The 14154-nt window shown below is 49.3% G+C and overlaps 1 protein-coding gene across 1 annotated transcript in view; it reads left to right on the plus strand.

The window, feature by feature from the left end:
- CACNA1S (calcium voltage-gated channel subunit alpha1 S) overlaps positions 1 to 14154 on the plus strand; it is a 66160-nt gene continuing 52006 nt past the window's right edge. The window contains 2 exon segments of the mRNA XM_080917788.1: positions 1 to 231; positions 1668 to 1773. Coding sequence (XP_080773914.1) covers positions 80 to 231; positions 1668 to 1773 — 258 coding nt within the window. The 5' untranslated portion in view covers positions 1 to 79.

The following is a 14154-nucleotide window of genomic DNA, read 5'->3' on the forward strand; positions in this document are numbered from 1 at the left end:
GGTGGGGGCATTGGGGACACAGGGAGGAGAGGGCAGTGGGCTGGGGGAGCGAGGGGAAGGAGGGGTGTCAGGGAAAGCCATGGAGCCGTCCTCACCCCAGGACGAGGGCCCAAGGAAGAAGCAGCCTAAGAAACCTGTTCCTGAGATTCTGCCTAGGCCACCCCGGGCCTTGTTCTGTTTGACTCTCCAGAACCCTCTGAGGAAGGCCTGCATCAGCATTGTGGAATGGAAGTATCCTTTTTAGTGCTTGAGCAAGATGGAGCAGGGAGGGTATGGGAGGCAGGGGTGGGAGGTATGGGGTTGTCACAAAGCTCAGACTTTTAGCATCAGGATGACCCAGGCTCTTGGAAAAGGAGTGAACCTACCCCAGACCAGCATAAGGAACTTTGTGAAAGCAGGAAGGGGGGTCTTTGCCACAATTGAAAGGGGCTTCTTGGAGCCTGGGAACACTTGGGTCATAGGTGACAGCCATTGAGCATCTTGGGGAGGGCCTGTGTTCACAGGAGCCTTTTTAAGTGTATTCTGGTCTCTATCATCATGGGGTTACCACCGAAGGCTTTGAAAAGATGAAGGACGTAGCAGGTCCTGAAGAAATCCTCCACAGAGGGAGGGTGGAGAAGGAGTGACAGTCCAGGGACAACTTCCACTGGCTCAAGTCCCAGTTACAAATGGAAGTGGGGACACGGATTTAAGGGAAGGCTGGCTCTTTTTGGCTCTTGGACGCTGGGGAGCAAACTTGGGTGTTTTAGCCCAGAAGTAGTGCCCTCAGTCTCTCTCTGTGTTTGTTCTGGTAACAACGACAATATCTGGGTTATTTTGGGGGAAAGGAGGGGTTGCAGAGAGGAAGGCCGGTGTTGAGTGGGTTCTGTGAGAGTCGGGAATATTTGAAATATTTTTGACGTGCTCTGGAAGAATAGGATTCCATCAGCTGTTCCTTGGGGGAAAAGGAACAGGGAGTAGCCGGAAGGGTAAGGGAGCCTTGGAGCCATGGAGAGACAGTGGGTCTGGGGGCAGACCTGTTCCTTATTGCTACAGTGTGCTAGGCCTCATCACCTCCAGCCTCCTTCCTCCTTGCCGTTTCCAGAGAGAGCAGTTTCCCCCGGACAGGGTCTCCCTTTTCTCTACTTTCCTGAGCCCACACTCCCCACAGAGCTATCCCATGCCAACCCTGGCCTCTGTCTCTCTTTAAACCCTGAAGGCTTCTGGGAAGAAAACGAGGTTTTCATCTCGATCTATCTACATAGCATGCCTTTGGCTCCCCACCCGACCTGTACACCAAGGACTCTGTCTGGCTGTCCCTCCTCACATTTGCTTTCTAAATGACCAGCCAGGCAGGAAGGGTGGATCCCACAGTGCCCTCTAGAAATGGCTGCTGGGGGGCAAGGAGGGGTAGGCAGGTATATCTGAGAATACAAGCTTGCACATGAGTGTCACATAGCTTTTCTCTCCATTTCCCCTTTCCCAGTCCTATTCATCCTGAACACAATCAAACTCCAGCACCAACACCCCTGAGCCATTTTTGGGTGCAAGCCCCTCCGCAAATCATTGTGTGACCTGACTATCTCTTAGCGTCATAGCGATTGTTCAGTCTGGCCTTTAGGAATTTCTTGCCCTCAGCCCCAGGAATCCTGAGGCTCACTGAGGGCTCTCCTTAACCCTGGTACCAGGCCCTTCGAGACCATCATCTTGTTCACCATCTTTGCCAACTGTGTGGCCCTGGCAGTGTACCTGCCCATGCCAGAGGATGACAACAACACCCTGAACCTTGGCCTGGTAAGAAAGCCTGCCCACCCCCCCAGCCTGGGAGTCACCTTGCACTTGGTTTTGATGGGAGATGCTGCTGTCATGGCTCCCTCGCTGTGCAGACTGCCGAGCTACTAAGTGGCCCTGATGCTTGCCAGACTAAATGTGTTCAGCCCCATTCCATGGTACCTGTCAGGCAGTATTCACCATGCCAAGCGCCCAACAGGTGTAAACTCAGGGAACTTTCTCAGTAACACCCAGACGTAGTACCAAGACAGATGTGGAAGCTGGACCTCAGCAGTAAGAACCAGGGACGCTGAGCACTAACCTCCTTCCCTGGATAGAATCCAGAAGGTTGCCTACATTGAGCTGTTAGCTGCATATGGTATAGAAAGCTGCAGAAAGGGCATCACAGGCCTACTGTGCCACGCTCTCCTGCTCCTCCACCAGCAACACCACAAATTCTGCAGTGAGTGGCTTTCATCTTTGAATGGTTGAATCTTTACAGTGATTTCCGTGGTATAATATTAGATCTCTGAAAAGAAATGATAGATAGATAGATAGATAGATAGATAGATAGATAGATAGATAAAAATAAAATAAAACCCCACCTGAAACCCTCAAGGATTGGAGTCTAGTTGCAGGGTAGCACCCATGTAAGCTTCCAACAGGGCCTCATACCCCGGTCTTACTGTCTTTGGAACTGATTCTTATGTGTATTTTAAAAATATTTTTATTTATTCTTTGTATACATGTGTGACTTTGAGTGGGCACTTATAATGTCCTCAGAGGCTAGAAGATGGCATTGGATCCCCTGGAGCTGGAGTTAAAGGCAGTTATGAGCTTTCCAACATGGGTGCTAGGAACTGAACTCAGGTTCCTTGCAAGAACATTACTCATTCTTAACCACTGAGCCTTCTCTCCAGCCCCTGGACTTTGACCTGTTAGATGCATCCACAGGGTGGCAAACTTCTAGAGAAATCCACTGAGAAACAATGAGCTGACAGGGGATATGACTCAAGGGTAAGATACTTGCTCAGCATCCAGGAGGCCTCAGCTATCTCTCTACTAACACACACACACACACACACACACACACACACACACACACACACACACACACCAGGACAGGACAATGGAGTCCCATTCTCCAGGGCTTTTCTCTGCACTGAAACCACAGAGTTTGGAGAGAGGAGGCCCATCTGCATGTATCCAGGACCAGAGTGTGTATCTCGGCCTCGTCTCAGGCTTGTTTCCATGGTAATCTATTCTGAATTGGGTAGAAGCTGGGTGCTAAATGTGTACTTGCTGGGTATGGAAATAACCGAGTCTTGGCATGGAAGGGGAGTGTGGCTCCACAAAGACAGGGTCAGTGCAGCTTCTGCTGCCAGAGATGCTGCTGTGTGCAACTGGGGCCTTCTACAAAATAGGCTCAGTTACCCATGTCCATGCATTCAGGGAGAACTTGATTCCATGCGTACTTTAAGAAACTGAATGCTTTTGGTATTCTGTGCTTATGATCTTACCCCTGGGAAGGTAGGGACCAAAGGATGTCCAGGGCTCACTGGCCAGCTTTTCCAATGGGATCAGTGAACCCAAGCGCCCAGAGAGAGACTCTAGCTCCAAAAAGAAGGTAGACAGCTCCTGGACAACCTCAGGTTGTCCTGCACAGGCATGTACACACATGTACACATGCACCTACACACACATGCATACACACACACATGCACACACACACACACACACACACACACACACACACACACAGACTCGAAGTTCAGTATTTTGCAAGGAGCTGATTGCTTTTAAGGATATCAAATCACAGCTCAGTAATTATATGGTCTTCCAACTTGAAACCAAAATGGTTTGCTGAGTAGTACTGTGGTGTTTCCCTTTAGTCTGTGGACTGGAGCTGCAGAGCTTCAGTCAAATCTGGAGCTCAGAGACACAACATAGTGAGAGGCCTAGAGAGCAAGCTAGCCAGCATCACCCGGCAAGTCAGCACTCCAGGAGACACTAACTACCTGGGAAGAACTCTAATCTGACCCTGTATTGTTAAGTCCCAAGAGAACTGCCCACACCCAGGATCAAAGGCTGCTTCTGCCTAAAACCCCCTCAGCATCCTGAGGCCTCATCAGCATCCTGGGCCCCCCATAGCATCCTGGGACCCCCTTAGCATCCTGGGGCTCCCACGGCATCCTGAGGCCTCTTCAGCATCCTGGGGCTCCCACAGCATCCTGAGGCCTCTTCAGCATCCTGAGGCCCCCTCAACATCCTGGGGTGTCCTCAGCATCCTAAGCACCACTTGTCCATCATAGTTATCTCCCCAGTACCCAGAAGAGGACGATGAGCAGGGACAGAGCAAAAGGAAAGTAGATTAACCATTTATCTCTCCTTCATCTTTACGGTTACTTTGAACCTACAGAAAATTAGCAATGTTCCAGTTGTCTACAACACTTTTTTTTTTTAAAGGAGAGACACTAGGATAAAGTTTGAATTCGTTTTCTTGTTAATTTTATAAATATTCAGTGCCTGGAACTTCTCCCCAGATGTCATTGTGAACCAAGAGGACAGTTCCCATTTTCACAGAGCTTAATTAATTAAGCCAATTAAGCAACTAATTACAACTTAAGCAGTTAAATGTGTACTTAAAAATGAAATGAGCAACATCTGAGGCCTCAGGAAGAGAATCTAAACTAGTCTTGGGGTGAGAGAGGCTCTCCAAAGGTCAGAAAATTTAACCCAAGGCCTGAAGGGCGCAGGCAGGACCAGTCTGTGACTATGTATCTGCTCAGAGTACCAGTCCTTGGAATGAATGCTCTGGGTTGAAATTTTCTTTTCACCTTTGAATTTGTGTTTTGTAAGTAGAGTCCCCTAGGACAGTGACCCTGGCAGCTTAGAGACTCAACCTTCACAAGTCTTAAATTCTGCCACCTTCTGACTCTAAGCACAGGCTCTTAGATTTTTCCCTCCCTAGGGCCCTGGGCTCCCTGGCAGAAGAAACCTAGGAGTGGGAAGAATGGGCGTGGTTGTAGATGACCCCACCATGGTCTACCATAGCCCACACAGTGAGCTGCTCTGTAGAGCTGAGCCTAAGGAGTGTCTCCTGGAGTGGAGGGCTAGATGCCCTTAGATTTTGCTTGCTCACCATGGTTTGCAATTGCAGGTTTGTGTGATAGAGAAGTGCCTGGCTCCCCTTCTTTATGTCTCTAGTGGGGGTCACAGGATGATGACTGTTGGTGGTGAGGATGGTAGGGGAGGTATTAGCAGAAAGTCTGGCCTTACCCATACAATAGTCCAGTGACAGGTAAAGCCATAGCCATGTCCATTAGAGATGATGTGGGAAAAGATAAATAGATTCTGTTTTGTTTCAGCACCTTTGTGAGGGGGGATTTCCGACTTTTTGAAAAAAAGAACATCTTTCATTTTTATATAAATGGAGTCCCAACCCGTTCCCACTCCCAGTGGTACCTCAGGTGCTTGGTGGGGGGTGAAGGGTGGAGTGGGAGAGTGCGTTCATGGCACTATAGGAAGGCTCAGCAGAAAGAGGGTTTAGGTTGAAGGAACTACATGGGTAAAGGGGTTTTGCATTTTTAAAAATGCATTTATTTTTAATGGTGGTCAGCAGCCATGTGGATGCTGAGAATTGAACCCAGGTCTTCTAGAAGAACAGCCAGTGCTGTTAACCGCTGAGCCATTTCTCCAGCCCGTCAGGGTAGTATTTTCAAAAGCTTTTCAGGCCCTCACGTGGGGTAGGATGGGATCTAGGAAAGGCACACAGCACTGCCCCTGCAGGAACTGTAGCAGGCCCTAGGGATGGAGGTGAATAAGAGGGAGGCCTTGAGAAAGATTTATGGATGACTAACTGAAAGAGAGTAAAGACTGAGCTTGGAGAAGGCAAAATGGCGCTGCGGTTTCAGAGCAGGGGACAGACAGGGGATAGTGTCACTCAGAAAGGCAGCTTGAGGAGTAAGGTACGTTCATAATCAACCATTTGGGTTACAGGTGCCTTGGACACTTGGCTCTGCAGGGTAGAGTGTTTGGTGACAAAACTCTCCTGCTGTAGCATGTGCCAGACAGGCTAGGATGTGGAGCAGGCAAAAATGGCTTCCTGTTAGCGCCTTGCACAAGCTAAGTCTGAGTGTTAGTTAGACCATGGCTGTGACTGAGTGCCTGGGTACTTGCCTGAGGGGCTGGGCTCCATAGACTGTCTGCTTCAAGGTATGGGAGTTATGGGAATACACAATAGGCCAAAGGGTAGCAAGATGAGGACCAGACTGTATGGACAGCCTTATGACCCAGGGATGGATGAGGGTGTGGAGGAGCAGTAAAGCATGGTGGTTAGGGCAATGAATCTGGACTAGAATGGATGCTCTTGATGGTCCCTTCATGGAGATGTGCTCTTGGACATATTGTATAATCTCCATGTTTTCTCAATATCCTTGTTTGTGGTGGAATAACCTTGCATTGCACCTTATATGTCAACAATAGGAACTTTCATGTTGAGGGTCTCTATGTTCCGCAGAATGGATAACCCAGCCACGCAGGCCCTGGTCACTAGATCCCTAGGTTATTCTAGAATCCAAGAATATAATCCCCAGTGGCTGTGCCAAATGGTTATTTCAGATTAAAAAAAAAAATCTTTCCTTCTATTGAGGGAATGTAGTTCAATGGCAATATGCTTGACCAGCATTCATAAGGTCCTAGGTTCGATCCCTGGTAATGGGGGTAAACAAATCCCTCTCTATCCAATCCACCATCCATACCTGTTCACCTCAGCCCTTTGTCTCTCTTTGAGACCCTAGTATGTCTGGCCAGCCTTCCTAATTCCCCACTGTCATCTTGGACAACAGCAACACTGAGTGTTTGCGGAAGGCTCCATTCTATCATTCCATACAGTATAGTTCATATGCTGCTTAGTTTAGTTAGCATCACCCCAGGCAGATACAAAGAGGTTAAATCACGCCTGGCTTCGGACCGTGCCTGTGCCCTTTGCAGACCAGTCAGCACTGAAAGAGAGGGCAGGGGAGAAAGCAATCAGAGCTCTGGCCTCTCACAGTATTCCGGCTTCCCCCGACTGTGAAACTGTTGTTCAGGCCGGAGGAGATGCTTGGAGTGTCTGGTCTGGCCTCCAGGACTGACTTGCCCAGGAGAGAACCTTGATGTGCCTCGGTGCAGAGTGGGGACTGAGAGTCGTGGCTAGTGCAGCCCTGCTCCGCATTCTCCAGGGACAATGCAGACAGAGGGAGAGACCCCGAAGGAATGCCATTGTCAGGGAAGTGAAAAGATGGCACAGACCCTGAGCTGTCCTAACAAGGAAAGCAACACACCTCATGCACCTGAGAAGCAAGATGAATGAATGCCCAGCGTCTGAACCCCAGCCCCAGACTCCTGTCCTGCCCCAAACCCAAGCTTTGAAAGGAGGTCTGCTCCCGGCCTGATTTCAAAGGCACTTTTCCAGAGGGCCATGGCTGTACTTTTGGCCAACCTTAGGGGCTCCATGAGAACCATCTATGATGATCGGAGTCCCTAATTACCAACTACAGACAGATTGCTTTTGCTATAATCTCTTTTTTTCAAAGCAGTCCCGGGTCAAAGTATGACGTTCACAGAGTGAGTAACTGGTTAAGACAGAGAAAGAGCATGTGTCAGCAATGAACCCACTCAGGAGGATGAGCGGGGCGGGGAGGCTGGTTCATGGACAAGTGGAGGAAGGCGGTGAGTGACAGTGGAGAAAGGACACACCAGGACTAGTGGTGTAGCTAATGGGCACGAAAGCCAACCCCTGGGGCTATGCCTCAACGTAGCCCATCTCTATGTAGCCCATCTCTATGGTGAGAATGAAACAGGAACGTTCCTCAAGGCAGTGGTCTCCAAAGGATGGACAAAAGGAGCGTCCCTGCCATCAAGGGACACTTGCAATGTCTAGACCTATGGAGTAGAGGAACAGACACATGTACAGGTAAACATGTACTCATGGTACAAGACAGCCACTGTCTCCATCTTACCCCACTGTCAGTTAGGGCTGAGGTTGAGAGACCCTGCCTTAGACGGTTAAATCACTTATAAAATATTCCATTGTGGGTCTGGCCAGATGGCTCAGTGGGTAGAGGCGCCTGCCACCAGGCATGATGCCCTGAGTCAGATGCCCAGGTCCCATATGGTGAAAGGAGAGAATTAATTCCCACAAGTCATCCTTTGGCCTCTACAATCATATAATGACACACTCACCCTCCTCCAACGAGTAAACAAACTAACAAAATAATAAACGTTAAGAAAAAAAATTAGTAAAATTCCACCTTGACATTTCAGTGGTCTGGCACCATACTTGTAAATTCTGGATGGTTTTTCCTAACAATTTTAGGAGATATTACCTTCTACACGGACACTGTGAGTTACTTTCCATACGGCTATTCAGTCCCTTCTCAGCTCCAGAGCAGCCAATCCTAAGCCATCATAGGACGCTTCAGGCTTCTACCACATTCCTGGGGTTCAGGTTGCTACCCAGCATCCTCCGCTGGCTGGAGGCTAAGCCTGTGGCAGCCAGGGTATTTGTCTTTTTATAGGGTCCAGAATATCCTGCTGATGCCTGCAGCCAGTGGCTTACTCTGCTTCACCATCGGGGAAGCTGGACCTTCGGCAGGGCTCCGCTCTGGCCTTGCTTTCAGAGGGTCAAAACCAGGTTGTTCTAGAACAATCTGGGGATCTAGTGACTAGGTTACTTGGCTGGGTCACCCACTCTGAGGAACAGAGGGGTCTTCAGCACAAAGCTCCCAGTGTTGATGTTTAAGAGAGCTCCCAATAAGGAGCTGTGGAAATAAGACAGACTCCTGGTGTTTGCCCCACCCCAGAACTTTCTCTCTCTCTCTCTCTCTCTCTCTCTCTCTCTCTCTCTCTCTCTCTCTCTCTCTCTCTCCAAGTTAAGGGCTCATGTCCCTTTCTGGACACTCTGTTTCCTGCCAAGTTTGTCTCTCTCCTACCAACACACCAGATGGGGCTGAACAATAAAGCCTTGGGAGAGTCTCTGGGATGCGCCATGCTCGGGAGCCTTTACGGGGCACTAGGGGAAACCAAAGAGATTCCAAGTCAGACAAACCTACACCGTTGTTAGCACATCCCTAAACTGTCTCCATTGCCCCTCTGGTGAGCAAAGGCCATTACCTCCCCTTTCAGAACTGCTAGGTCTCTGTGAAGTGACCTCACACACAACCTGGTACTTAGGTATTGTGCAATGAGTTCATTCCTTCCCTCCTCTGCCATTCCAGCCCTGATAGCTCATAGCCAAAGTCATACTGTGACCAGGCCTTCAGGGACAATGTAGCGCTATGGACAGGATCCAACAAATGTATGCAGTCGTCTCTCCCTCCCCACTGCGACACAGTGGTTGAGACTATGGGGTCCTCGTTTAGACACATACTCATCTACACACGTTTCAGCTCTGCCACTGTGATTCTAGAAAGCAGTGCAACCACTCTGTGCTTTGGCTTACTCATCTGCAGTATGTGAGGGCTCTTACTGCTCAGGGCTTCCATTACTGAAGATCTGTGTGTGTGTGTGTGTGTGTGTGTGTGTGTGTGTGTGTGTGTCTAGAACAGGTCCTGGCATAGACCTGCTACTTACCAGGTTTCATTGTTATCCTCATTATAACACAAGACAGTCCCTTCCCCAGCCCTTCTAGGTTAGGCCTGATGCTTTCCCCACCTTCCCTCCTGTCACTCAGCCCTGTCTCCATAGCTACATGGTCCCAACATATTTGCCCACTTGGCCTGAAGAAGTGGAGGAGGATGAAGACCCACCCTCTCATGTAGCCTGACACAAGTGACCCATCTATGTCATGGCCATTTGAGCAAGGGTTTATCAGGCTAAATATAGCAACTTCCCTCATCTCTCAGCTGGTCATTGTCCATAGCCTCCAGAATCAGGGAGATTCCAGGGCCAGATGTCAGTGGACAGGGTGGCTGAGCCACAGCCCAGCAGGCTGGCTCACCAAAGAAGTGTTGGCAAGGGATGGGGTTGGGGGGAGAAAAGAACCCAGTGCCCCCAGCAAAACTTCTCGTTGCCTCTCTTCTTCCTAAGGGGAAGCAAGAATCTATCTTGCGTCTCTCATACAGGAAATATGGTGACTGCATCCGGACCCAGCCCAAGTTCACACTCTCGTTTCCCTGTGAGCTCCTTTGGGAACCTCCAATTGAATTCTGAGCCCACTCCATGCCTCTCCTGAGCCTGGAGTAGAGAAAGCTCTAGTTACAATTGTTCCTGGTGATTGTGACCCCCTGACTCCCTGTCCGTTCTGAGTTGTGCCTTTTCCAGTGCTAAAGTCACAAGGGTTATGGACATTCTATACTTTTATTGGTGCAGGAACCAGAAAAAAAAACTGAATGGACCCCACTTTCAGGAGCCCTAGGGCCTTCAGACCTTTGTCATTGTGAATCCCACTCTGTGGACCTCTCATCCTGGGTGGATCTCCAGCCATAAGAAACAAATGCAGGACACCATGCCATAGACGTCCCCAACAATAAGCAGGCCTCTCCTGATGTCTACTCCTAAGAGCAAGAAAGAGGGTGAAGTCAGGAGACGGCAGCCATTACTACTGTAGAAGTGTCTTGTGTTGTTTTCAAGTACCTGCTTGGAGAACCCAGGTGGAAAGAGATGTGGGGGGTCACCCAGCTGACCCCCGCTGCACCCTCAGCCTAAGTTCTGCCTGGTACCAAATTCCCATGAAATGATTTCTTTGGCCTCCCAGAAGCAAACAGTGAGTGAACCCTGTAAGTCTAGCACCTCTGGCTCCTATATGCTTCATGTTTGTGCAGATCGCATGCCTGCCCCCTGAGGAAGGAACCCTCTACACCTGAGGCTGCATCTTAGCATCTCCCTGGAAGCTCCACTGGAGTTCTTGTAGAGAACTCTGTTGACGCCAGAGCCCTTCGTGGGGGACATGAAACGCCCCCAGACAGGAGTGCAGGCCACACCATGGTGCTTCAGGTGGGACAAGGGAAGGAGAGATGGAGACAGCTGGCCCTGTGGCAAGTCCCTTTGCAGAGGGGTCTGGCTGGCTGCCAGCATCTTCCCTCAAAGCCCCAAGCATGCCTGGGTGGGAGTCACTGGGCAATGGGGATAGAGGCAGTGCAAATGTTGTGCGTCGAGAGCACTTTGGGCAGGCCTGGCTCTAGCATAACTTGGCACAAATGCAAGGCCTGTGCTCAGAGCTCCATTAGAGGCTTCTCTGTGCGAAGAGAAGACCCTCTTGCCTTTGGTATCTGGTGATAAAGGCCTTTGTAGGTGGGGCCATCTGGATTTCTACCTCACAGGCAGCTTCTTAGTCTTCCCAAAGAGCTCAGGAAGGCAGGAAGGCAAAAAGGCTGACCCAGGATCAAAGACTATCTCCCCTAGTCTGATATCAGAGCCCATTTGTTGCTTATAACTTCCAATCTGCTCTGCTGTGTGACGTCACTTCACTTGTGCCCCATGGACCTTGCTGTGTGACTGAAAACCCACCGCTGTCATGTGACAGCTAGAAGCTGAGCATTGTGGGCTTTTCACAAAGCTTCCCCAAAGCCTGTTGATCTCATCTTGCCTTCGTGGTATCACCTGAGCCCATACTTTGTCTCTTAGGCAGGAGGGCCTCATACTGTCCAAAAACACACATGGGAGGTGACATAGCAGAAAACTGAGCAAACAGCCCTATATTCACATCAAGGGACAGTCAAGTAGATAAACAGGTAGCTGGCAAATTAAGTCTTGAAATCTGCTAAAACAACAATGACAAAACAAAAGCAAAGTAACGTGTCATCAGATACACAGAAGGGATCAATCATAACCTAGGGCCAGAGAGAAATAAAACAGTGAGCCTCAGGAACAGCATTCCAGAAAAGAGGAATGGCAAGGGTCTAGGCCCTGAGCCAAAACTTCTAACTAGGGGAAGTTAGCACCAGCAACCAGTAGGAGTATGCAGTCTTCAAACCCTGCCTTTCCCGGTTCCTAGAACTCACCCTGAGAAGTCCTCTAATAAGGGACCCTAGCATCTTACCCAAATCCTGTTCCAATGGGCAACGTTCCCTCTTGACTGTTTTTGGAGCCACAACCCCTGGACCTCCTACAGTCAGTATACAAAGGAAGATGACATGGGCCCTAGGAGACTGTAACTCAGCAGAGTCACTAGAAAGCAAGCAGGGTCACAGGGAACACAGAGGACATCCCAGGCAGATTCTCCTGGGAGGCAGGCAGAGAAATGAGATCATAGGTAAGTGAAAACTCAGAATCCAAGTTATACAGACAATCTGAAAAACCATCCTGCTTGGCAAGCCAGTGCCCTGCGGGACAATGGTGAGGCCAGCAGTCAAGGTCAGAGGGGTCATTTTGTAAGGGACTACCTCCTCTATGGTTTACCGGATAAACTGCATTGTTGTAGGGGACCAGGAGTAGCTGAAGTGGCCAGTGAAGTGGGAGTAGGGGATCGGGGAGCAGGAAGGGAGCAAGGTGACTGCAGATCAGGGAGTATGAGCAGGCTGCGCCGCAGGCAGGAGCAGCTCCAATGGATGTGAGATGTAGGAATCAGGCATGAGCAACAGAAATGTCTGAATCTGGGTGGGACCCAAGGCCAGAATGACCCCTGCCTTGAGTAAATGGACACCATTGGCCAAGACAGGGACTTACAAGGAAGAACTATTCAAGTGGAAGAGAGGTTCAGGCTCAAACATGTTGAGTTCTTGATTGAATGGAACCACGCCCTGATGTGCCAGTCACTGATGTAGCCCTACCCAGCCCCTCCATGAAGACCAAGAAAGGATGATGAATGCCGTGGTGCAAGCAGAAAGACCCCTCCATAAAGAGCCAGGCATGTAGAAGACCTGTGACCCACCGAGGTATGGGACACCCCCTCTTACAGGATGCCATTAAATTCTCAGTACAGCTCTTTGGAGGAGGAGGGTCAATTAGATCAGTTTTTTAAAAGTATTTATTTTATTTTTACGTATACAGGCATTTAACCTGCACATGTATATGTGTGAACAGTGCCCACTGAGGCCAGAAGAGGGCATTAGATCCCGGAACTTGGGTTATAGGTGATTGTAAGCCACCATAGGGGTGCTAGGTATTAAACTGGGGTTCTCTGGAAGAATAGTCAGTGCTCTTAAATGTTGAATTAGCTCACTTTTACAAACACAAGGAAACTGAAGTTCCTAGAGGAACTTGAGTAAAGAAACAGCCAGTGGGAGTGTGCACCATGCGTCTCCTGCTGTCCGTGATCGACAGCGGGGTCTTCTCCACACACAGTGACAGAAATGATTTAGAGAAGCTATACCTTTGATTACAGGATGCCAGACAGTCTGTGTCTAGGGCTTTAGCCTCAAGCTTAATAATAAATACCTGGGGAGTGAACAGCCCTTGTTCCTCTGTAGGTAACACTGATAACACTGTCCCTATGGAGCAGGAATGGAAATATCTCTGGTCCATGACTATACAGCAAGGGCTGTGTGCTCTCCAGGATTAGGTTGCAGAGTGGTAAACAGAAAGAACTGGTACTTGGAGCTGGTAGGCTATGAGTCCCAAGTGGCTCCCACCTGAGGCCCACGGCCCCTACAAGCTTGCTCTGTGGCCAAGAGATAGACAGACAGGAGCAGGTGTAGGCAGTTCTCTGGTATACATGGCCAGCCGCCCAGCCTATGAGCACCACAACTATTTTGAGTCCTGGTTTTCCTTCCCTCAACAAAACTTCTCTTGTCTGTCCCCTGGGAATTGAATCAGCCTAAAAATTTACATGCTGACTTAACTTCCCTCTCATTATATGGACCTCCCTCTGAGATGAGCTTGATTCTCAGATGCTTACTACACAAAAAGAAGAGTGCTCAGCTGATTTCTAGGAGACCCTCCACAATGTCTTCACCCACCACCACTCTCAGTGGGGATGATATACAGACTGCCCTTGGCACCTCTCTTGGAGAGAGGCAAGATTTGTCTCATAATCCTCCTACCCCATGATACTCAACCTGGGCCTTAACAACAACCCTGTTAACGGAATAGTATGGAGGTTCCATTTAATTGTACACTATAGTTTTGGAAGGAGAAAGCTTTGGGATTCCAGACTGAGGAGCAATTGAGGACAAGACTGAAAAGAAGAGGTCTAGCTCACATATGCCTCTGTTTCTCTTTCTACATCTTCCAAGTCATTCCTGCGGTGACTTGTACCCCACCTGACTGTGCCCACAGTTAAGGAGCAGGAATCATAATAATCACAGGACTAGTGAGCTATGGGTACAGAGCCCTGCTTGTTTAGAACAACTTTATATGCGCCAGTTAAACCACCTGCTGCAAGAGTACAGCCCTGATTCTCCATCAGGAGGCTAGGACGGAGTGAGGAGCCTGGAGATACTCAGGCCTATTGGATGCAGATGGCTGCAAGCAAAGCCATTTTAT

This window comes from Micromys minutus (assembly GCF_963924665.1).
Source record: "Micromys minutus genome assembly, chromosome: 6".
In the NCBI taxonomy this organism is placed as follows: Eukaryota; Metazoa; Chordata; class Mammalia; order Rodentia; family Muridae; genus Micromys; species Micromys minutus.